Here is a 24,582-nt window from a genome sequence, read left to right on the forward strand (position 1 = left end):
AGTGTACATATTGTGGCAAAAAATAGACAGGAAATTCCAGTAGTTGATGTCAAAAGGACATGACTTTTAAAATAAATAATGAGAAAAATTTGATCACTTTCTTCATGTGAGAAATGGCAACTTATGGCAGTAGAGAGCCATAAATATCTTAATTGTGGTTTGAATTATGTTTAGCAAATTTTCTAATATATATAGATATAGATATAGATATAGATATATATAGATATATATGTGGGATATTGTTATTACTTAATAATTTCAATTATCCCAAGGAGTAAAAACCAGGGGTTTAGAACATGAAGTTCAAATATTGCTCAGGATGTTGCAGAAACTTGGACTGCAGCATTAAGGGGAATCTTTTTACACTGATGGTCAGCTCAGCCTGGGAGCGACTGCTTGACGCTTACAGGTTTTAAAGAAATATCCTTGGAAACTGAAATTTTTACTGCTGGCTTTTAAGTAATGCTCTTCCTTCTTTTCTTTCTTCCCAGAAATGATGTCTTTAAGATCCACTGGCTCATGGCAGCCCTTCCTTTCACCAAATCCTTGTCCTTAGTCTTCCATGCGGTGCGTACAACATCTCTGCCTGCAGTTGTTCAGCTAGGAAGTACAAGCATGGAATCCAGGACATGGTGTTAGGGAAATCTGCTTTGGAGAGAGGACAGTGGGAGGGAGAACTGTTCTTAATAATGAAGCATTAGCGCTGAACTGCAGCACTTTGATGGAAGTGTTTGTTTTCATCAGCAAATTCTGACTTTAAATCCAATTGAGATCATGGCCTGAAGTGTTGAAGCAGCAAGGGTTGGGGGTTGAACGGGTTCCACAAATTTTAATGTTTTGGCCACCTGCAGCAGGCCTGAAAGCTTGGGCTGTGCTGCTGCTTCAGCTCCAGGGCTTGCAGTAAATATTAATAAATGAAAACCTTGATGAATGTTTGTAAAATTCAAGGGCAAGGAAGTATTATGGTATATGGTGACAGACCTCACCTTATCAGCTCTGACATTTTCCATAGATAATGTCTCTATTGAATTGTATTGACTTTTCCTTTCCACTGGAAATATCTCATGAACGAAGGTAATGGCAACCATTTAATCCTTCAGTGTTTGTGCCAGCCATGATCTTCACTATCATGCCCATGGTGTTACACCTGCTATAAATATTTTTCGAGTCTTGTGAAAAGAATCTGAATTCCAGTGAAAATGAAACTAGCGAGCCTCTAGTCACCTAATGCAACTGAACCTGAAAAATGAATGAATAAATAGGTTTCAACTGCAGTTGTTTCACTGTAGTTAAGCAGGGGAGTTGTGTGGGAAGGATGTAGATTGTACAAGATACATCCAGTAGCACTTAGGAAATAGAGCAAATGGAAATGATCTCATTGTTGCTAAACAAAAGTAGAATGTGTTGGGAGGAAGTGCTCTCTAAATGTGACAGAGCTGGGTTTGTACACACTGACTGGAAAGCGAAACTGGCAGTGGATGTGGAGCAGACCTGTTTTTAGGGGTGGGGTGCCAAAGAGCAGCTTGTAAAGTGCTGTATTTTCTGCTTCCAGATCGACTATCACTACATCTCTTCTCAGGGATTCCCCATTGAGGGCTGGGCTGTTGTTTATTACATCACTCACCTGTAAGTATGTCAGAAGATTGATCTGATAGATTCAAATTTTCTCTGGGGTTGTCTCCCTTCTGAACAAAGTGGGAAACCGTCGTGTTCTCATGCAGACCACAGTACCAAACACTCAGAAATCAGCTTTCCTCTGTGAAGGGGAGAGCTCCACTTAAAAAGGGCAGCTGCAGAGAATTGGCACTTCTGTGGGTGGAGGAGTAGAAGGATAACAAATGCTTTACTTTTCTTTGTTCACACTAATATTCAAGTATCTAATTTGCTGCTGGTGTGAATGGTAAGTGGGTACAGCTGCCAGTATTTGCTGCTGTTCACAATGGTGAATGGATGATTCCCCTAGGAAAAGATTGCATATATTGTGAATGAAGCCTAATATTGCTCTGTGATACACAGTTGTAGCAAGTGCATCTGCTTCACTATTGTGGGATGGATAAGTGCTTGCCAAAATTAGGGATAGGAAAGCATTTATTTGGGTTTGTGGCTTTATTGGCAGTGGGAGAAACCTGGGCAGAAGAGGAAGTGTGATTAAATAAAGTCTCTCACTACAGTGCGTGTTTCTCTTCCAGACTGAAGGGAGCTCTTCTGTTCATCACTATCGCCCTCATTGGCACAGGCTGGGCTTTCATTAAACACATCCTGTCAGATAAAGACAAAAAAATTTTCATGATTGTCATCCCACTTCAGGTGAGGACTGAGCTGTTCTGATACTTCCTGTCTTGTGGGAGAGCTGCTTGTGCAAACTGGAAAAGGCAGTGAAAGCTTCACGCAGTGCCATGTAGTTCTTGCTTGTAGGAGCCTGTGGGCTATTTCCTAGTCCAGAAGTTACTGTAGTTCTCCCAATTTTTCTCCCATATTGAGCATGAGATAATAGTGATCTAACAGTTTCAGCAAATGAAAACTGGCTGTAAGGAGTGTGACAAAACTTGGGCTGGAAAACAGTGCTAAACGACTAAATAGAGGCATTGAATTAAAGTTGTCCCTGCTGAAATGCTTGCTGAATGTCTTAATGAAATTTAAAAAATGGGAAAAACAAGACTTGTAGGTCTGTTGGATCTGAGGGTAACATTCCCAGTGGTTCACAGTGGTCAGTGCTGGTCTCCTCCTTGAGGAACTGAAGGGTGTAGGAGAACAGCACTTTTGTTTGTTGTATGTAGAAGAGATTTTCTGCCTTTCCAGATGCAAGCCCTTACCTTAAGTATCTATAATTAGTGTTTGAGGCTCTTACAGAGCTCAGGTGGGGGGTAGAAAAGATGGTCAATGACCAGTCTGAATTACTGGCTTAATTTAGAATTACATGTTTTCACTATTGGCTGTATGTGCCACACAGTCCTGTGTCTGTGTTTCAATAAGGAAATGTTGCTCCTTTTTATCTCAACTGATGCAGTAGACTCAGCACAGCATGTAACAAAAGAACTACTTTCTGAATATCAGCAGGAATAAGTTCCTATCAGTTTTATTTCTGTATATCTTATGAAGAAGCTGCTGAGCACGTGCCTTTTGGATGTAGAGCTGCAGAAAAATTACTGCTGTTACTGGCTGGGCTTTTGCTGAGTTGGCAGCCCACCTGTAGTGGCTCCTTGCCAGTTTCTAAACCATAACCATGTCTTGTGTAGGTACTGGCAAACGTGGCCTACATTATCATAGAATCAACAGAGGAGGGGACAACTGAGTATGGACTGTGGAAAGAAATCCTTTTCCTGGTGGACTTGCTGTGCTGTGGAGCCATCCTGTTCCCAGTGGTATGGTGAGTTGCTGTATGTGAAAAGCACGTGAGCCAATGGGCATCAGCACCTCTGCCAAAGCAAAAGAGCTCTGTGGTCCTGTGGAGTCAGGCATTCTGTTAACTTTTATAGACCTCATCAGCCTTAACATTTCAGTCTAGTGCTGTGGAAGGTGCTTGTTTTGGGGATGTTGGAGTGGGAATAAGGGAAGGTGGGTTGCAATGTAAGTGTGGCAAACACTGTGCAGAATGTAGGTGCTTTTGAAGCTTGAAATTTTGCAGAAGTGTTGACTCTCTAAATTGAAAAATGGGATTTGGCTTCACTGTCTGAGATTAGATACTTGACTGCTAAATTTCAAAACAGTAGTCTTGTCTAAGATCAGGGCTGCCTTCAAGCAGAGTAGCTGCATGTTTATTTGACTGTTTATAAGAAATAATCCCACAGGGAGCATTTCCCCGCCCTTCCTTCCACTCTACTTGGCAGGGAATAATGTTGGTTATATAAAGCTCAACCAAAACACAGATAATTCAGATAAACACTATTGTTGCTGCTTGCCAGTTAGCCAGAGTATTTATCTTCTAAATGCATTTTGTTTTAATTGGATAAACAGCTGGGTTTAAAGGAGGGTATCAAGGAGCTTCTGGCTCCTTGGTTAGTAAACACAGAATATTCCTCTTTTTCTCCGGTATCTCCATTATTTTTTTTTCTGAAATGCAGATTATATAAATGTCTGGTAGCATGTCATCACTCTGGAGTGTAACTCTTGAGTGTTTCAGAGAAAGGTGTCGCTCAGTAGATGGAGATAAGCTTCAGCTTAACTTGTGAAGGTGGGTTTCCACTGTCCTTCTCTTCCCCTACACAGTCCTGGTGGCCTTCTGCCAAGGCTGGGAGATGTCTTCCAAGAAATTTGCACTAGCCACTTGTCCTTCCCCTTGCTCCAGTCAAAATGCTTCAGCTCTGAGGTTGAGAGCATTTGACAGTGGTAAATAAAAGCTCAGGGATGTTTAATTGCAGAGGGACTCGATCTGCTGTGATATAGGTGACTTCTGCAGTCACAGTTCTTGGTACCTAATGCTGGGATCTGTATGTCCAACCTAGTGAGGTATTGGTACAAAACTTACTTTCCATAAAGGATTTGTATCTGAAGAACAAATGCGAGCTGCCTTGTGACTGTTTATGGTGTGCATCCAGTGTTCCTGCATTGCCATGGTGCCAATATAAACTGGCAGTGAAGCCCCTGACAGAAAATCCTGCCCCTTTTTCCTCTGGATAGTGTCACTGCAGCTGGTGGGATGACTCATGTGAGCAAGGTGACTAAGACTTGGCCCCTGAATTTACATTCCTGCAGGGTAGTTTCTGTTACATAAGTTGCCTATGTAGACATGTAAGCTGTAATCAAGTATTTAAATGAAAAGAGCTTAAAAGAGCAGTAAGATGCCAAATGCCTGGCAGTACTTTGAAGAGTAGCTCAGCTTAATTGTACAAGTAGAAAGCATTATGCTGGAAAATGCCCCAGTTTCTCACTCTGCTCCCTCCCTCCCACAAAGCTTTCTGTAGGCTGAAGTAGGTTTTAGCAATCTGCTTTCTTAATCCCAAGGAAATAGAGATACTTGAGCTGACTGCCTGAGCTAGGGGCACGAGGCTGAAGTGTGTGCAGTGCTAAGCACAGTTAATTATGGGCATACTCCAGCCATAAAGAGCTAACAAAGCTTGTCAGTGATCTAGAGGACTACCGTGAAAAGGGAGTGTAAAACTTTTAATTAGTCTATTCTTTATTTTTATTTTTCAGGTCAATAAGACATTTGCAAGAGGCTTCAGCAACAGATGGGAAAGGCAAGTAATCTGTGCTCTTTCTCCTCTTCTGTGCTGCATGTTGTAATGCCAGAATTTCAAACACGTGATGCTGATGTAAAAACCAAATTAAGACTATACATCTACACCTTATTAGTGCCATTCTGGTTTTCCTCAGTGGACTCATGGGAGTAACTTTTAGAAAATGACCTTTTTCTTGTTTTGCTTGAATTACCAGAACTGCAGTGTATAACCCATTCTCTGCTGCTTGCACAGCTCTCTGTGCTCAAGCTCAACATGACATCTAGAGCAAATCATCTTGACAGATTTGCCATTTTTTCCTCACTTGAGTGTTCAGAAACAGAACTAGAAATGAATTCCAGAATTGCTGACGATTAGCCCAAGTAGACCCACTTATTTCAGTTTCTGCAGAAATGTATTCCTGACAGAATAGAGGGAAATAAACCTCATTATGAAACAAAACATAACTTGGCATTCAGTGTAGCACAGTTCCTGACTTGTCCATGTTTGTGCAGCAGCTCCAAGGGCTGCCTGTGGAAGGTGGAGTTATGTTTATTGTAGCACTGAAAAGGAGCTGATGGATGGAAAGACCAAACATGGCTGCTGTAGTATGTGCTTTTTTCCTGCCTTATCCGCTCATTTCTTCTGGATTAGTTCCTTGGATACAAGCTGTGGAGCCTTGGAACCAGGCAGCCTTTTCCATCTTCTGTCATTTGGTGGTTTACTCTTCAAAGCTTCATTTGTAGAAGGTCATTTGTTGGCAACAGCCTTTTAATTTCAGTCCCATCCTTCAACTCTTGTCCCTCCTTCCTGGAATTCTGCAGCCAGATCTGGATAGTTCTTCCAGCTGTTTCTTTGTCTTTCACAGACACTCCTGCATTTCACTGCTGATTGAGGGTGAAATGTAAAGCTGGGTACTGAACTTAGCTCTATGCAGACCACAGATTAGTTCATTTTTTGCCATCTGTTGAGTTTAAACAACATTTATGATGAGCCCAACATGCTTTTTTGACGTTCCAAGCTGTTAAACAAGGACGAAACAAGAACCCTACAAGTTAAAATAAAAAACTCCAAACCTAATGGTGGAAAATTAGTAATTTCTAATAGAAACAAATGTTAAAAAGGTCAATTGTCAAAGTGTAATATAAATGTTACTGGTAGCTTTCTTATCAGTGTGTTCACTTGGGTTCAGTGACATTTAGTGGTGGATTTGTTTTACCTTGTTCACTGAACATATGTTCTGGAGTGTTTATGCTCTTACCTTTAAAGTCTGGTAAGTTCAGATTTCCTTGAAGCAGTCTTTCTTCTGAACCAAGGATTTCACACATGTCAGGCCTGGTTCTTAACTGGGTGGCAAGGGATGTGACTGTCCTGGTGGTGAACACGCAGCAATTAATGCACATAATTAAGGCACAGACCCTTCAGATCCGTGTGGCCCCAGGTGATCCCGCTGTACCTACTTTGGTTCTTATCACAAGATGGTGCTGTGGAGTTTGATAAACCTCAGACATTCTGAGAAAGAGAGAAGTGAGGTGGCCAACCGCATAGATGTTCAGTGTATGGGCTCAACCTATCCACTGGCCCTCATACCAGATGAAATCCAGATCTGAGTAAATCCATGCAGTTCTATAGGATGTGCTGTGGTGAGTAAAAAATATGGAGGGAATAAAAATGGTAATTTGAGAGGAACTGGCTGTGCCTTTACAGCAAGTCAGTGCTATGCACAGCAGTGCTTAAGGTCTGGTTTAGTCCTCTGTTTTGTGTTGCTCTCCATGGGTGATGATGCTCTTTATCTTGACTGTTGCTTGTTAATCACCTGCTGCTGTTCCCGGCTTTACCCACTGGTGTTGCTGTCTGATTGTGCAGATCCTGCAAGTTCAGTGACTGTATTTGGGGGGCCTTACCAACTGTGTTATGCTACACTGATAATAAAAGAATAGTTCAGGAATAGATTTTAAGGGAAAACATTGCACAGGCTGAGAGCAGATTGTGGCTGCAGTGCTGGGACTCATTTGTGAAACACAATCTGGTTGGGCTATTTAGAGGCTGTTGATAGGAGCCCACGGGGAGCAAGGAAATGGGAATGTGATGCCAGAAGCAGAATGTTACCTAGTGCTGTCATATGCTGCTAGTGTGTCTGGTTGAGAAAACCAAAAGTGATTTGGTTGCACTGTAAAAATGAGAAATCATTCATGTTAGGCTTATCAATGAATTCTCTCTACTAGAACCACATGCTCCTTCCCTTGGAGGCCCTGTTCTTCAGAGGTGCTGCTCGATGTCTCAGCTCCTCATGAGAATAAAAAATAGAACTGGTGCTTACTGTTAAATCATGAACATTTTTTTCTCCTGCAGTTAAAGGTAGTTTTCTCCTGTAGTAATCAAAGTTACTGGATCTTCTCATTATGCAGTTTAACTGTCCTGTGGTTAGACCTGGCTGGATTGTGTGCAGACACTGCTGGCTGGGCTGCCTCTGGCCTGTTGGGATTTATTGTCTAGTCAAATGCTGCTTTCCCTCTTCTCTCACACAGACTTCATTAACTTATAGGATATATTGGGGAATTACATACTACACATTCAATAGCTGTTTTTCCTGGCACTGAGTCTTCTGGTGACGTCCTTGCTGCTGAGAAAGGCCTAAGGAAAATTATTTTTGCTTCCTTGCATCTGTTAGGACTAACAGCTCCGGGACTTTATGGCTCAGTATCGTGCTGGTGTTTCCTGACTCTTTGTCATGCTCTCTTCCAGCTGCTTCTCCACCTGTTTATTAGGTAGCAGTCCCCTGGGTCAAGTGACATCCATGACTGGAGTGTGACTGGACTAGGAATGAAGCAGATTTGGATTTACCAGACCTTTAGTCTGGGCTTGTCATAGGCCTTTGTTTCAGCAATGTACAATTAATAAAAAAGCCTGTTACAAGTGGCACTGATTTGAAGTCACTAGCTAATAGTAATTTAAACTAAATTAGATATTTTAAAAGAAAAGCAAAATGGGAAAGCTGGAGAAATGGATCTAAAGCCATAATTATCCAGGGAGGCCTTATATACCCTAATGCTGTGAATTCCTAGTGAAGAGTAGGCAGGGCACAGTGCTACGGCTGAGTTTGAGCTGCCTGCTTGTTTGCTTTTTTCCCTTGAAGGTGATCTTTAAAGCAGTATATCTGACCTACACAGGCTTCTTATCTTGCACAGCAGTGGGCGTAAACATCCCATTTTTAGAATCTTTTTTCCTCCCCTTTTAAAATCGCCACCTTCAGACTTAAGCAAGTGCTTAGCTACACCTCTTTGATCTGTCACTATATCTTCCTTCAGGTGGGAGCCTTTGCTCTCTGTCCATTTGTAGATCTGCATTGCAAATGTCTTGCAGATTTAAGGAAATCAGCCTTGCAAACTGACCTAGAATTGTTCAGCCTGCAAAGCTGCTCAACTGCCACCACCTTGTTTGCAGGCATCTCGAGAAAAGAGAGGGAGTATATATATTATTTATACATCATTTTTGTTTGAAACTCCACGTTTTTGGTCCCTCTCGAGTCTCACAGCACACCCTTGTGATCACACCCTCTGTTGTTTGAGGGAGGAATGGGGTTGGAAAGCACTGCTGCAGTTTGTTCTGGTGGAACCTGTTTGTGACGAGAGATGTGCCATGGCACAGCTGGATCATGGGTTGCTGTTTTCCTGGAGCACTGCAGCACGTTGTAGTTGGCAGCAGAGTTAGGGGAAATTCATTGCGGCCTGTCACTCCCAGGCATCATTCATTCCCAGTGTTCTGTGCGGTGGGCAAATGATGATTAATGCTTTCGTGCTTGCCCCCATGTTAGTAAAAACCATTTGCAGTATTCAGTGTCTTCCTGCTGCTGTGCCATTAAAATGCTGTGAACAAAGAGCCTGGTCCTGTGTGGTGCAGAGCAGCTGGTGCTTGGCTGGGCTCAGCACCACTTCCAGGTGCCCTAGGGAGCTGTCCAGGGTTGATGTGGCAACTGTGTTGGAGACAGAGTGCTTATCCTGTACTTTGGACTTTGATCTGACTCTGGTGGAGCAATTTTGTGCCAAACGGGTGATGTGGTTCAGGACATTCAAGATTAAGGAGTCTGTGCCACCTTCTGTGTGACACCAAGCCTTGCTGTGTCTGTCTGACCTCTTCCTTCTAGCACAGGAATGCTTTTAAGCAGAGAGCTCAGGCTCAGGCTGTAGAGCCACACTTGTCAGAGCTGCTTTTTCGAGGGTTAGATCTACATGTGCTGCATCATTGGGGAGAGCAGAAAGCTTCCATTTACGGTTTGATAATGGCACAGATCACATCTCAAATGCACCAGCGTGAGTAGGGCAAGCAGAGCATTGCAGAAATACTCTCAGCTGTACCTTGAGCACGTTCAGTGGCTGCATTATGGTTTTTCTTTATGGATTTTATTGTCTGGGCTCAAGCTCCCTGCAGCCTCAGCTGCAATCCTGTGATTGTTATTACATACATATACTGAAAAGGTCGGATTTATTCATCAAAAGGCTACTGTGTAGTGTGCAAATGGATGGTCCAGCTTCTTTTTCCATCTTATAGACAGCCTCAACGCTGGAAATTAGCATGGGGGCAATCTCAGAAAGAGACTGCTTATCAAAATACTGGGGTGTGCTCTGTTTTGATCAATGCAGATCAGGCTCTTGCAGGCACAAGCTGTTAAAGTAAATGGTGATAGTGAGGGAAAACTGAGGAGCCAAGGTATGGATGTTATAAATCTTTCTTGGAGGATGGTTTTTATCTTTTTAATTACTGTCTGAAAGAGCATGAATTAATTTCAAAAACCTTTGGTGGAAGGTCTCTTTAATTTTTATTTTTTTTCTTCTCTGCAGTTAAGTACTGTCCTTTGCAGAATGGTTATCAAACTCAAAATATAAATTTACCCAGCCTTTACTGCATGCTGTGATTGCTGCTGTGTTATCACAGCTTTACAGGTTCAGGTTGCAAGTGATTCAAGTTGTAAGTGACAGCTGCTGGTTGAGCCTCGCTTCTTGTAAATGCTGCTGTCACTGTCTGGGCTGCCAGGCTGAGGTGAACAGAAATCTTTGAGTGTCCACGATAGCAAGACTCAAATAATACTGCTTGGAGCACATTCAGCCTATGAAGAAGCAATTCACAAGCTGCCGATGCCAAGCAATGATGATTTTAGATTTTTCTCCAGAACAGTGCGTCCTGTAACTTTGAGTTGTTCAAAAAAAAAAAAAAAAGCTGGCAGAATTTTGTAGACATGCATTAATGCTGACTTACATATCTGATAGTGGAGAGAAATATTGCTGCAGTTGAGGAGAGCAAGTCAGCTTCCACAGGTGACTCTTTAGCCCTTCTCCTTGGTGATGGTTCTCTTTTTTTTTCCTCTCCTTGCCCTTCTTTCCCATGCTCAGACATTCTGGATATGTGAATATACCAATTTATGACTCTTTGCTATTGATTATCATGGTGAGATGTTGAGCTGTGCCACATCAGCTGGGAGAGGTGAAATTATGACACTTCATTTGGCAGTCAGGTCTTTGGCTTTGCTGACCTTTCATCCTGTGCAGTGCACGAATCCACCAGAAACGACTCCCCAGCTCACTGGTGTTGACTGTAAAGCACTGATAGACTGGCAGTTTGAATCACAGCTGTTGAGTTGGTGTTCCTTCAGCTACAAATTCTGGTAATTCTCCTGGCCTGTCAGTGCACCAACTGGTGGCAGTTCTTGAAGTTGGACGCGTTAAGTTCAAAATAGATCCTTCTGTGTGCAAACCGGTGTGTGGGAAATCACAAGATCTTTGTGGTCACACTTAGTGCAGCTCTTCTTTAAATAGGACAGTATTGCTTCCCTGTTTCACAATTCAGTGCACTTATGCATGTTTACATGCTTCCATTTTTCACCAACTCTATTAGGAAAAGCTTTTAACTTTAGATTATCAGTCAGTTCATGTCTTGTGTTGGTCATTTTGCTGTCTTAGAGTGTGTCTGCTGGAGGAGGGTTTGTATGTAGCTTGAGGTGTCTAGCTTTTGCAGTAGTACCCCAGGAACACTGAAGGTAAACTAGAAAGGGACTCTCGATCTCTCGATTATATAAGTATTTTTATAACACAATCCTGTCTGTCTTCACTGTTGTTTCTGTAGTGGGAACCTACAGGAATTTATTTGCAGTGGTGCATTTGACATTTCCTTTGCATAAGAAAAACGGCTTTGTTTTTGTCAGAGGAGGTGAAGCATTTCTTTGGGAGCTATTAGCTCTCCTCTCCCTCATCTGAAATACTGTATTCTGCTGTCTTGTGAACCTGGAAGACCTTACATGCAAATATATGCAGCCTTTTATAAATCATTGCAGTGGGTGAGTTCTGTGAGGGGGTGCAGGTGAACTTCAGCTTTATGTATTGCACTTCCACATCTGATAAACACATTATGAGGACTTGGAGGGAATACCAGTAAATATGTGGCAGTATTTTTTAACTGGCAGCTCATGTTCATTGGCTCTGAACTGCATCTCTGTATGCTGTCAACATGCCTTGGACTCTTTGCCTCTCATGTTGTCACAAAAGCATCAGTGGCCTGTGTTTGTAATCCTGCTGCACATCTAAGAGCTGACTCTCAGACCAGAGCTGACAGCTGCTCCATGTGTTGTTGACCTCAGCTGGTTCAGCTGAGTGTTCTGTGCTGCTCCAGCTGATGTGATCTGTGCAATACGTGCAGGTTTGCCTGGGGCCTCGGCTCAGACATGTGTTGGGGATGATTTCCTCTTTCACTTGTGAGTGGTGGCTGAGCCACGAATGATGGAGGACCTTGCTGAGGTATTAAAGTGCTTGGGCTGCTGTTCAGCAAGGTGCAGTGGTTCCCAGAGCTGTGATTACCTGCAAATTGCTCAGCTCAGCTGAAGGCGTGGAGCAGGTCAGGGAGGGCTCTAGAAAAGACAGGGATTTTCTAGGAGGCAGTGTTAGGTGGCGTGGCCCTTTTGGCAGGAGAGAGGTGACAGTATGTAGTTGGCTGTATACAGCTAGAGGAAGGTTCTGTAATGCAGAGTGTGTGCATATAAAATTTAGTGCAAAAGCAATCTCAGTTCCCTTTTCAAGAGTGAATCCACCCTAGCCTGGGAATTATCCTGTATGTGGACACGCCAGGCTGGCACTCCTCAGTACAAATCCTTCTAGCATGGTATTACCCAAGTCCTGTTTTTGACCTGCCTACCTTGCAGACAAGCATCAAAAGAAATTCTCATGTTAACAATCTTGTGATGGACTTTTGTGTTCTCTTGATAGCTGCCATTAACCTAGCAAAGCTGAAGCTCTTCAGACATTACTATGTCATGGTAAGTAAAACACCTGCACACGTGCATGTGGGGAACTTGGAAGCTGTTCAACAAGCTTTTGATGGAATACTTGTTGGAAACTGCTGCAGCTAGTGGATCTGGTTGAGGCTCTTGGCACTGCTGTGCTTTGGCATCTTGGTCAACTGGCTTCCAGTCCTAAAAGCAACTTCCTTTTTTCTGCTAATGGTTATATCCTTCTGTCTCTCTTCAAATTCCAGCTATTTGTAATGCTTCCTGATTTCCTCTGGAGACAGCTTGAGCTGCCAGTTGAATTGATGGGCTTGAATAACGTACTGTAAACTTGCTAAAAATTAAACTTGGGACCAAATGGTGCCTGGAGATGCATGTGTGCAGTTCCTGATTAAGTCAGTGGGAGCCACGAGTATGTTTCCCAGGAGAACACAGGCTTCTTAATGATTTCCAACAGCCTCATTTCAGGCTCTTCTAAGTGGCAAGAGTAATAAATTACAATTGGGATTCTTGAAATTCCATGAAATTGTAATACTTAAAGCATTTCCTGCTGTAACTTGAGTATGTTACCAATAGCTTGAGTTATTGGATGTTCAACAAGCAGTAGAGCCCTCAGCCTATATCTTCCATGTTTGAGGAGCATAATAAGGCTAGTCTGACATAATGAGTTGTCTGGGAATTGCCTGAGCTATTTCTCTGGGGTAAGAAGGTTCTATAAGGACAGTGCTATTGTTCTCATGCTTTCTCCTTTTCCTTCCCAGATTGTGTGTTACATTTACTTCACACGGATCATTGCAATTCTCATAAAGATTGCTGTTCCATTCCAGTGGAAATGGCTGTACCAGGTATTTGCCAGCAAATTAAAATACATCCATTCCTTGATGTTTTTCTCTATTATTCTTTAAGTATAACTGCACAACAAAATTCCATAAAATGTTCCTCATGTTACAGTGAAACATCTCAAAGCAGAGTGCTGCACCCTGCCTCTTTTTGATTTTATCACTTATGTGCTCAAGGTGAAAGAATATAGTCTTAGTTTTATGTTCGACCAGCAAGGCTGCTGGATTATACATGAGATGTCTGAAAGTAATTGCATTATTGATTTTCAGTCTTTCAATTTAAAAATGTCTGAAGGAAATTAATCAAGAACATACAAAGAAGAAAAAAATTAGTCAGGTTTGCTCTATGTAATTGAAGCCTGAGGGAGCCAGAGAAATAGGCTTTTGCTCTTCCATGTACAGGCTTTTGCCTATGGACTTCTAAATTCTTGGTTTCTTAACACAGAATTCAAGTAACTGTGCAGGGAGTCCTTGGAATACATTAACTGTTGAAAATACCAAGCAGCATAGGGATGATTCCTCCCCCCCATTAAAAAGCCAAGTCTTGCCATAGTTCTTTGAAAGCTCTGGAGAGATGGATAGAACTGTAACTGTATTTAAAGTGACAGGGAAAACTGAAAGAAAAAAATTTGACAGCCTTTAGCCTGGGATTAATGACAATCAGACAGGAATTATTTTATTTCTGCTGTGGCTCCAGCCTCTTGGCCATTAAACCTTGAACCTTGTGAATGAGGAGCAATGTTTCATGACCACAGAGCATAGCAGGACTGAACTTCAATCTGGTGTTTTCACTTGCAGCTGCTGGATGAAATGGCCACACTCGTGTTCTTTGTCCTGACTGGGTACAAGTTCCGTCCAGCATCAGACAACCCGTACCTACAGCTCTCTCAAGATGATGAGGATGACCTGGAGATGGAAGCTGTGTAAGAGCCCCTCTGCCCTTTTATTTAACTCTTCACGTGATTGGAGAAAAGTAGTGTTTAAAACCAGTTTACTTTAATCTCTCTAAATCCTTCTGTGACAAAGATGAGGATCTGCCCACGTTTAAAGGTGTCTCTTTTGGTGTGAGTAAAGAGATTTGTGGTGTGCATAGGAGCCTCTCACCTGGGTATTGCAGTAGAGTGGAAAAAACTGGCAAAGCTTTTCATGGGGCAAAAAGATGCCCATGAAAATGTCAAGTAAGAAAGCTTCTAGTTTTAATTTAGATCATGGAACATGAATGAGTTTTACAGTTCATCATTAATGCTTCATATTTAAAAAAACCCAAGTAAACAACAAAAATGACCCACCAGTCTGCAGAACATAAATAATAATAAATGTATAAAAATAATGTAATAATAAATAAATGATAAGGGTGTAAAGTCCCTTCTGCCTTGATGTTCAGCATATTGCTTTGCAAAAATTTATTTTAAGCCTAGGAGATGGTTTTTTATCAATATTCTTCCCTGGTTTATTCCCTGCTGCGAAACCACGAGGTGCCACAAATGCTTCAGGAAAAATTATATAGCAGGGCTCAGGCTAAGTCCCTGTCATTTTCTTTGCAGTCGTTTTCTGAGGGCTTAAAAAATGAGTGGCATTTTTGAATGTGTAATTAAAAATGCCCTAAGAAATTCAGCCTGCCAGGAGTGTTGGATACAGCTTTAGGGGCCCTAGAGTCTGCTGCCTTCATAGGAGCACAGCTAACCTAATCCTTTGGTAGTTATAGGTTTGATGCATAATTGCAATTCGTGTACAGGCTCAGAAGCCTGTTCCTAAGAGTTTTTTCCAGTCTGGCAAATCTCCTTTACCTGGGTGAAATAAATCAAAACTGTTTTTATTACAGAAGAAAAAAAAAAAAAAAAAGTCCAAATGTGTTTGCTGTCATAGTTAGCTCAGAAAGAAATGAATCTTATTTGAAAACTGCTACAAGGAGGTTTGAATCATAGAATCCAGATTGAAATGTCATGTAAGGAGTTTAACTTCTCAGGAATATGGCTAGTAACAAAGATCTTTTTAAATGCTTAGCTATTTTTGCTTTGGGTCTAGAAAATCTGTCATTTTTGCAAGTGGAATCCAACTAGTGGGTAGTGACCTTAAAATCACTATCACGTACATGTGTTTAAATGTTTTATGTAAGAAACTGGTCTCAGTTTGGAAACTGTTTGGTAAAAAGTCATTCACATCAGGAAGTCACTGTCTGCACTGGCAGGATTTGTGATTGTACCAAAACAAGCCTTTTTCATTTTGCCTGTTAAAGCGAATTTCAACTTTGCATTATGTGCTTAATGAATTTTTGCTTGTGGGGGTTTTGCTAGAGCTAATAATAGGACACCTTTCAAATACAGTGATTTTAGTCAATTGAGAAGTTGCTAAATTTAGGAGAATCTGCCAGAAATGAGCTGGAGAAAGTTTAATGAAGTAATTCAGTGATTTACATCTTATCATGAAATAGACATTGCTAAAAACTCAGGGGTTAGGATTCCTTGTGAGCCTTTTCCTAGTAAGGCATTTTGCTCTTTGCTCTGGGAGTTTCCATTGTTGTGCCTTGTGGGTTGTTCCCCTTAGCCTTGCTTGGATTTTTCTGATCTGATTCACCAGAAGTTTTATTCCATTTGGGCACTTGGCAGGGTCTAATCTGTGTCTGGTTCTCCCTTCCCCAGCTCCATCAGGAAGGTTACGTTTGTAGATTTTGGAAAAACAGAGTTTATACACATTCTGAGACAGGTGAAGCACTGCAATGGAAGTGTATTAAATTTCTCATTGATTTGGTCTTGCTGGTCCTATTTTTATCTTCATAAATATTAAATGTTGTTTCTGTGGGGGAAAAAATATCTGGGTTTATTTGAGCAGGTGACTAAGTGTCTGACAGTGTCCTGACTAACCACTGCATGAGTGTTTTGTCTTTCATGTGATGAATACCCACTTGTCTTTGCAGGCTATGGCAGAAACTAAAAACCTGCAAACTTCATGGTGTTCTGCTATGTCAGTTTTATTGTTTTTTTTCTTCTCCCAGAGGGTTTTTGTTTAAAACTGGGTTCTCTAAAACAGAAGCATTCAGTTCCTTTAGACTCAACATTTTCATGAGCCAACAGAGGGGGAAAGCTGGGAGGTTATCAAACCTCTTTTCCAGGCTTGCTTGTCTTCCGGAAAAAAAAAAAAAACAACCAACCCCAGGACATTTTAAGTGCAGCTCTCTAGTTTGGGTCTGTTTTCATGCATTGCAAATGATACAAATCTCAGTCTGGCAGCAAATGCAAATATTGCTAAGGACACTGGAAATCTGGAAAGTTTCAAGAAAAATCTGCAAGTTAGGTATCTCTGCAAAAGCAACACAAGGCACAAATCCTTTCTTTGTAACTCCTTGTAACTCTCAGGAATAAAATACAAATCAAGAATAGCAAAGGTAACTCTGGCTTGGAGAAAAGATCCACAGACTTTGCAGGAATCTCTTCAGTTATTCCAGGCTCCACAGAAGTTGTCCTGGCAGGGAGGAGAGTGTGACTAAAGCTGAGCTAAGGACCTGTCTGTCCTTTTTTAAGCAGGTTCAATAGCCATTCATCAGCAGCAAAGTGGCTTTCTGTGTATTCTGTCCTGGGCAGCCTCTTGAGTTCTGTCAGTACGTGGGCTGGTCGCTGACAGTTTGTTAGATTAAAGTTCCCTGCTTGAAAAGGTGCAGCCACACTTGGCAGAAAGAGCTGTCAGGCTTCCTTCCAGTCCTAATGCCATTTCTGGGGCATGAACACAAAAATATGAACAGTACAGTAGATGAGGTGGGGGTGAGAAAGGGGAAAGAAAGACTTTTTGGTTATTTTGGTTTCTTTTTTTAATTTCATTAACTTGGTAAGCTGGCTTTAGATGCTCAATATCAAAGTGCTCTTCAACAGGTCTTGGCTGAGAATGATGTTAATGCATGTATGGGAGGTTGAGATATTTCCATTGGAGGAGGAATTGCAGGAGAAGAAACCATTAATGGTTTTGTTCTCAAGTTGGTAAATCCATCTTACTCCATGTTGGAGACTTTGCTTCTCCTTAGCACCCAAAACAGCCTCAACACAGGGAACTGTTGTGGTAACACTGATCTTTGCTTATGCCTTGGGATCTGGAGATTCTCTCTGTGTCATGAGGCAGCTTATTCTGTGCTGAGGTTTGACATCCTGCTTGGTTGTTTTTCTCTGCTTTCTCTCAGGCTGTGCTTCATGGCAGGCTGATTCATGCTGCTCTCCATTAGCAGTGATTTTCTTCACCTAACTCATCTTTTGCTTGCAGAGATCAGCTCTTTTGCTCTATGACTGATCAGTTTTCACTCCAGTTTGCAATAGCTTGTAAGGGCTGGCTGCTGCCAGTATTGCAGTGTTTCTTGTTGGACTATAAAGCAAATAAACAGGAGAAAAGGCAGCTGAGATCCACCACTGTAGAGAGCTGGAGGTACTTCTGAATGTTTAGCCATTCCTTGATACCTTGGATACAATGCAGGAGAAAAATAAACCCCATGAAATCCCTGCAGCACATACCACTGTGAGATGGAGTGCTTGGGGAACTCCTTCTCTGCCTCATTTGTGATGGATATCCCTCTGGCAGGCACAGAAATGCTCTCCGGAGAGGGATGGTTTAGTGAGAAGGATTTGTTGCATTTTAACTGCTGCTGATTTGTGGGCTGGAAATGCAGTTCAGCAGACTGCAGGTGAGGAACATTTCCCTGCTGTATTGCAGGTCAGAGCTGAAGTGCTGGGACTGTTCCGATGACAGTGAGGATTTCAGTGTGCTTGGTCTTAATGCTGCTACCCTTATTTTATTGGGCACTAAAATGTGATGACTGGGCTGATTTTGAGAGCAAGGGGAATTGCCTGTTGTGCCTGAAGAATCTGAGAAAAGGAGGGACTTAAGAGCTACTTCATGCACTTGTCAGGAGACAAGAACAGTCTTTTCAGCTCTTCAGATGGGCTTTAACCTTCACTGTTGGAGAATCCACACAGAAATCTCTGCCAGTTAATTGCTGTTACTGAGGGGGGACACAAGAAATGGCCTCTCTGGTAGCAAAGGATGTGACTTGATCTACCTGCACTCCCAGTGTGTAACTGTCCCATAAACATGGGAAGTGGATCATTCCCTCCTAGCTGTAACCTCTCATTACTTCTGTCACCACCTTGGTGTGCAGTGGCTCTCTAATGGCATTAGAGTGCAGTGCTGGAATCTAGGCTGTGTGCCAGGTGGGATCTTCCTGGCTGTGAGGCAAGTGTTGGGGATTACTTTGGTCTCATGCATGTGTGAAACACCTCTTTATTTATCCCAGTGTATCTGCTGCTGCATTGCTGTGTGAGATTCTCATTTCTGGTTTGTAGTTCATGGCAATCTTCAGCTCTTCCCTGAGGAATGGATACTTAGCTCCTCATTCTGTAATTACAAAGTTGATTATTTCTGAAGAGTAAACTTGGTAGCTGTCTTGCTGCATCCTGCTGTACTTTTCAGACTATTACTTCCATTTGCCAGAACCTTTCTGCATTCTAGTCTTGTTCTCCAGCATGTAGCTCTTAGTGTCTTGTGCAGATTTAATAAGCAAGTTCTCTATTCCATTACCCAGGCAATTACTGAAAATACTGAGTAGAAGTGAACCCAGGACAGGCCTCTCTGGAACCACACTCAATGTTCTTTCATTTTTGACAGGAAACCATTAAGTACATCTCAATGCATACTTTTTCAATTAGTTATCCATCTACTTTGATTTTGTCAAGCTTATGTTTCCCCAGATTTTTTCCTATCTGACTGTGGGGAAACCTTTGTCGACAGGAAGAACTTAGAAGATCTACATTTCTCTATACTGATTAGTTTGATCCCTTCTAGGAAATGCTTGTTTACTAATTTCATCTTTCTCTTCTAAGCAGCCTGCTTACTTTTCTCTGTACTTTTTTTTAATTTTAGTGGGGAAAAGAGTTATTTGATCTGTGCTATTATGACCCTTTCCTATTAAGCCCAAGCTCATCTAGGCCCACTCTAGAGTTAGAACAGTGATGATCCCAGTATGGCCACTGCTGGAATGTCACTGAACACGGCAGGCTGAGTAAATTATTTTTACAGTACACGAACAGAAGCTGGGCTCTAACATGGAACTAAGGGAAGAAAAGTGTTGCCTGAAGATGACTTCTCTTGGGGTGATGCTGTGGAGATGTTGTTAGCAGCTCTGATCAAATAAAGCACTCTGACATGGTAAACAGCAGGTGAAAGCACTCACAGACCAACAGGGGCAGCTTTGAACAGGACAGGTCTGTGTGTGCTTCCAGGCATCCCTTGGGAATGCATCGAGCTATTGGCACTCTTACCTTCAGCATCCAAAATAACCTTTGTAGCATGTTTGTGGGGGAAAAAATAAATACCTGTATGGAATGATAATCACACTGTGCAAAAGAATAAAGGAAATGTGTTGTGCATCCAAATTGCCTGTTTGGTGTAGCAGCAGAGAAAAGCTGAGCTGAAGAGTTGTTGGAGAGCCAGCGCAGTTCCAAGAAGAATGGTGCTACTCTGCCTGGATAAACACTTCAGTCTACTTAAAATTGAATGGTGTTGTAAAGCTTTGCAGTTCAAGGGTCAGATTGCCATGACAAATGCAGAGTTGGATGGTGTAGAAAGGATAACCTCTTGCTTCTGTTTTGTTGCTGCTCATTTTGCCATTAAGAGGAGCTGGTGTGCATTAAGCTCGTAAGGTTCATCTGGGGCAATGTCCACTGCATGTGTATTTGTGTAATATGTTGTACCTATTAAAATGCTGGAGAAAGTCACAGAAATAAGGGTGGTCAGCTGCATGGTAAAATGGGAGTTTCAAGTGAACTGCTTAGATTTAGCATATAAACAGCTGGTTTAACTCTTTTACCACCCCTGTTACCTTCTTTTGAAGTATGAGCCAATATTACTTGCTGCTTCAGTTTAGTGATAGATGGGAAGGGCCTTGAGGTGCTCAAGGACAGTGGTTGTGCTTCCAACACCCATCTGTGATACAAGTGATCAAACATGGGAACTGCTCAGGGTGGGTAAAGAGATGTGAAAAGTGTTGTTTGATGGATGCGAGCTGTTGCTGAAATGGATTTTACAGTTCAAGGTCTGATGTCTAATGCTTCTCCTTTCTCTTCCAGGGTGACGACTTCGGGAGTAATGGAGGGCATGAAGAAAGTCAAGAAAGTGGTGAATGGTTCAGCAGAGCCTCAGGGCGAATGGGAAAGCACGGCATGATGGACTGGACTAAGGCAGCACTTTCAGAGAAACTTTTTTTAATTTATTAATATTACTCTCAGTGGAAAGGGAGCAACTTGCACTCCCCGCCACTGAAACTGCAGAATGGGGTGTGTCTAGGGAGAGCAAAGCAGTGCAGAAATATAACTATTCCTTTGATCATAAGAAAATGGGATCTCCTGGTACCTGCAAGGAGCGTGAAGCTTTCCTAGGGATTTTGGGTAGCTTTTTTTTCCCCCCCCCCTTTCTGGATCGGTTCTTTATTCTGAATTGTTGCGTTCCTCAGAATGTGTAATGCTAATGTGAAGAAGGATCTTCAGTGTGTATGTAAAGAATATATTTTATATAATGCTCATATATATACACACACACACACTTGCTATGTAACATGAATGCTGGGACTTGGAAAGCCTGTCAGAAGGTGGGAAAAGAAGATAAAGACATGTAAGTATTTTTTTTTCTTTTTATAAACACTCCTTTTGGCTTGGACGAAACGTTGCAGAACAAGTGGATAGGAACAACTGCAGTTATTTGAGAGACTGAACGGGTACTGGATCAGATGACTTCTGCCACTGCTCATGCAGGTGTAAAAGGTGATAAGTATCTTCTTGTCTTATCCCTGCAGGTGTCCACCCGAATGTGTCAGGTTTTCAGATGTGTTGCTCTGTGGGAAATGAGTGACTGTTCTCCATTAAAGCACTAAGCCCATAGTGCAATAAGCATTTATGTACATTCTCTGCTGTCCATGGAGTTGCTCTTGACTCACCCCCACCTGACAAGAAGTGCACAAGAGGTGTAAGACTGATGCTTGCTTTTTAGGGGTCTGCCTAAATGTTTACTTTCAAGCTGTGACCCAGAGCACTTTGGTTTGTTTCATAAAATATTTTCAAGGTATTTCAAAAGTCACTCCTTTCTGGCACAGTATAAACAGTACCAGACTCTCCAGTGGAAATCTGTCTAGCCATTTTACTGCAGCATAAATCTCTGGTTCACAGTTACCCTGAGTTACTGGGCCTCTGTGGATGGCTACTTGTACCTCTCTGGCTGTGTTGGATTAATGATGCTGCTGTTTGAGATGAGCTGAACTGGTCAAAGTGGTATTGCAACCAAAAACGGGCAATTGTAACTCTCAGTCCTAAATGTTTGGTTGTTTTTTTGTTTTTGTCAGGAGAGGAGATTATTATGACCAGAACCTTGATGCAGGGCAATATGGAATCCTTGACTGTTAGCTGCAGACTTGCAGTGGAGTCTTTACAGACACGTTCCAAAGTGCCACGTGTGTTTTCTCTGTAGTCCCTGTCGGTAGGGCAGTTGGTGTCCAGAGCTGTAGTAGTGAAAATGGGTGTTCATTTGGGGGAGGATGGAAGTGGCTCACTGGTGGAATGAGGAATAGCTTTAACAAAAATAAATCAACTCTAAGTCACTGACCCATTGAAGCCTTAATAGTCACACAGAGACACTGACATGTGGTGCTGTGGAGCCAAGTGCTCCTGTCAGGGAGAGAGGCACCATTAGAGCTCTGGATGTGCCAGCATCGCTTACAGACTCATTCAGGAATTGGTTTTTTTGGAGGGACTACATTTCTGGGGCACAGCTGACTAGAGAACTAATAGCCACTAGTTTATTTTATTCTTCAGGCTGAGAAGGAGGAATTCCTCCAGAATCTTGACCCACTTCCTCCCTTCTGAGCAGGGATTGTGGAGCTCTTGGTGAGCTGTCTGTACCAAGACTTGCTGTTTTAGGAGCAACATCACTTTCTCCTATTGCCACTTCTTTTCCCAGGTGTTGGTTCTATGCACCATGGAGATGGTAGAAACAAATCTACCTGCTTTGATACCTGGAACTGCTTTCACTTCAGATAAAGCACAAGAAGAGGAGCATTTGTCTCTGGCTACAGAGTCCTGTTCTGTTTTCCTCCTCAGCTGTGACTTCACAGTAATCACTGCACTGATAGTTTGACTTTGCTGTTATTGCCTTGCAGTGAGACACTTTTAGTGGGAAGAGATCCTGTACCGCTGGAAAGGCTGCTTGGTGACTTTTAGGCCTTCTGAAGGAAGAAATCTGCACATTTAGCTGAAGTGTGAGGAATTGGACCATAAATAAACACAGGCGGTCCCAGCTCATCATACATTTAAATGCAATACCTGAAAAACTCATCCTCATCCTCTGCAGTTACTCTGTCCCTGTGAAAGTGTCACTCCCCTGCATCCAAAGGGCTGCTCAGACAGGCTGTAAAGTTTGTTCAGAGATGCCCACTGAAGAGTTGCAGTGTGTTGGCACTGAGGTATGTAAGGGATAAGGATGTGCTCTCAGGAGTAAAGTGCATCTGGGTGATGCTATTCTAAAGCCTGTTAATTCTTTTTTGTGAATGAGATGTGAAATTGTCATTGGGTGTGGCATTTCACCCAGAACCACGAGGGCTGTGCTGAGATCCCAGGGAGTGCTGAGCTGCTTCCAAACAGCTGCCTATTCCATACCTCAGCATCATTGGAGCTGACAGTTTGGCAAGTGCTGTTACCTTGGTCTCAAGTTCCCTTTTTTTTTTATACGCACTTTTTTTGCTCAAGTTGCATATGGTGTAGGTTTATCTGCCAAGTCCCTGGCTCACCAGTCAAAGGCCAAAAAAATGGGTCATTTCTTTTTGTCTTGGCATGAAAAGCTGCAGCAGTATTCTGGAAGTAATTTTTTTACAAGAGCTTTTTCCAAGTTCAGCCCCGAGCTTCAGCTGGTGCTTTACACAGGATGCCAAGCAGCAGGAAATGGTCAGACCTGAGCATTAGGAAGAAAAATCAAAGTGATGGACAAGTCAAAAACTGAAAGATTCTTATTGCAGCCATTTCCAAAAAGAATTTTCTCTGGTGCAATTCCTTGGATCAAGACAAAAAGTCTTGTCTTGATGGATATGATGGATGGGATGGCAGCTGGGATGTTGGAGGGTGGAGGGGATGGCTGCAGTTGTGCTTCTCCCCAGCACATCGAGTGCTGCACTGCAAAGCATCAAAGAGAGGACTGCTCCCTCCCCTCCTTCCCAGGCAAAGCCACAGCTGCATGACTGGCAGTGCATGACTCCAGGGCTAGTGGAGTGCAGCAGCTCGGAGCTTCCCAGGCAGCATAATCAGTGCTTGCCTTTCACATGCTGATGGCTGCTTATCTGGTAGGAAGCTCTGCCTCTCACAGGGAGGGAAGTGAGAGGAGCTGTTGTGGATTACAGATCGTTTAGGGATATGCAGCTTTGCTTCCCTGTCTCTGCTTTTACTGAAGTGAGGAGCTGAAGCAATCACCAACAGTACCCCGCAGCAGAAACAGGAGTTCTGGAACAGCAGGTCTGGTGCAATGGGAATAAATGGTTTGAATGCTTTCCCATATGCTGCAGCAGCGGAGCACTCGGTCCCCTCTGCAGACAAAAATAAGATTGGTTCAGTCTTAACTTCTACTGCAGGTTATGCCCCCAATAAATCCCTGTGGATGCTGACATGCACATGCCACTGCTGCACTCCTCCTTCCTGCCGTAGCTGCTGCGCAGGCTGTCTTCCAGAGGAAGCCTCCTTGCAGTGCAACTGCCAGACTCTTGCATTCTTCGGGCTGGAAAATGTTTTCCTTGATGGTTCATCAAGAGACGTACTAAAAGAAAGCAAGACATAATGGGGTCATCTGAACCGTGCTGCTGCCTGCTCGGAGTGGAGCAGTTTGAGCTGAAGAAGCCACATGCTGTCCTATTAAGATGCTCTTTCATGTTGTCGTCTAACTCAGCGTGTTGTGATGTGTGCAGTGCATTGTTCAGTGTTTCCCTCTAGCTGAGTGCCCTGTTCCTGGATTTCCATGCTGGCATACCCTGGGAGAGCATGTTGTAAAAATTTGCTGCATTGCAGCATTTTGTCTGGAGCTCGTAGCGTGGAAGATGTGTTTTTTCTAAGCTAAGTGGACTCTCTCTAGCATGAGTGTGCATCCACCATGTATCCTTGAGCGCTGTAACATTCCTTCTGGCCAGGAAAGGGCATGTCCTGATCACTCCAGTGTGCATATCTGCTGCAAGTCCTGTAGAAGATTTTTAGTGTTAAGTCGTTTTTCCTTACTGTGTTCCTCTTAGAGAAAAGCAGTTGAGCCACTGACAATCAAATTG

The 24,582-nt window shown here is 42.6% G+C and overlaps 1 protein-coding gene across 2 annotated transcripts in view; it reads left to right on the forward strand.

The window, feature by feature from the left end:
- GPR107 (G protein-coupled receptor 107) overlaps nucleotides 1-23,911 on the forward strand; it is a 35,098-nt gene extending 11,187 nt beyond the window's left edge. For both annotated transcript variants that reach the window (XM_066200987.1, XM_066200988.1), the window contains exons 10-18: nucleotides 492-567; nucleotides 1,553-1,626; nucleotides 2,190-2,307; nucleotides 3,237-3,367; nucleotides 5,134-5,177; nucleotides 12,407-12,456; nucleotides 13,188-13,271; nucleotides 14,064-14,188; nucleotides 20,366-23,911. In XM_066200987.1, coding sequence (XP_066057084.1) covers nucleotides 492-567; nucleotides 1,553-1,626; nucleotides 2,190-2,307; nucleotides 3,237-3,367; nucleotides 5,134-5,177; nucleotides 12,407-12,456; nucleotides 13,188-13,271; nucleotides 14,064-14,188; nucleotides 20,366-20,462 — 799 coding nt within the window. In that variant the 3' untranslated portion in view covers nucleotides 20,463-23,911. The remainder of the gene's footprint in view (nucleotides 1-491; nucleotides 568-1,552; nucleotides 1,627-2,189; nucleotides 2,308-3,236; nucleotides 3,368-5,133; nucleotides 5,178-12,406; nucleotides 12,457-13,187; nucleotides 13,272-14,063; nucleotides 14,189-20,365) is intronic.
- The last annotated feature ends 671 nt before the right edge of the window (nucleotides 23,912-24,582 follow it).

The sequence above is a fragment of the Chamaea fasciata genome, unplaced genomic scaffold (genome assembly GCF_029207755.1).
Source record: "Chamaea fasciata isolate MVZ Bird 193981 ecotype frontalis unplaced genomic scaffold, bChaFas1.0.hap1 SCAF_20, whole genome shotgun sequence".
Classification (NCBI taxonomy): domain Eukaryota; kingdom Metazoa; phylum Chordata; class Aves; order Passeriformes; family Sylviidae; genus Chamaea; species Chamaea fasciata.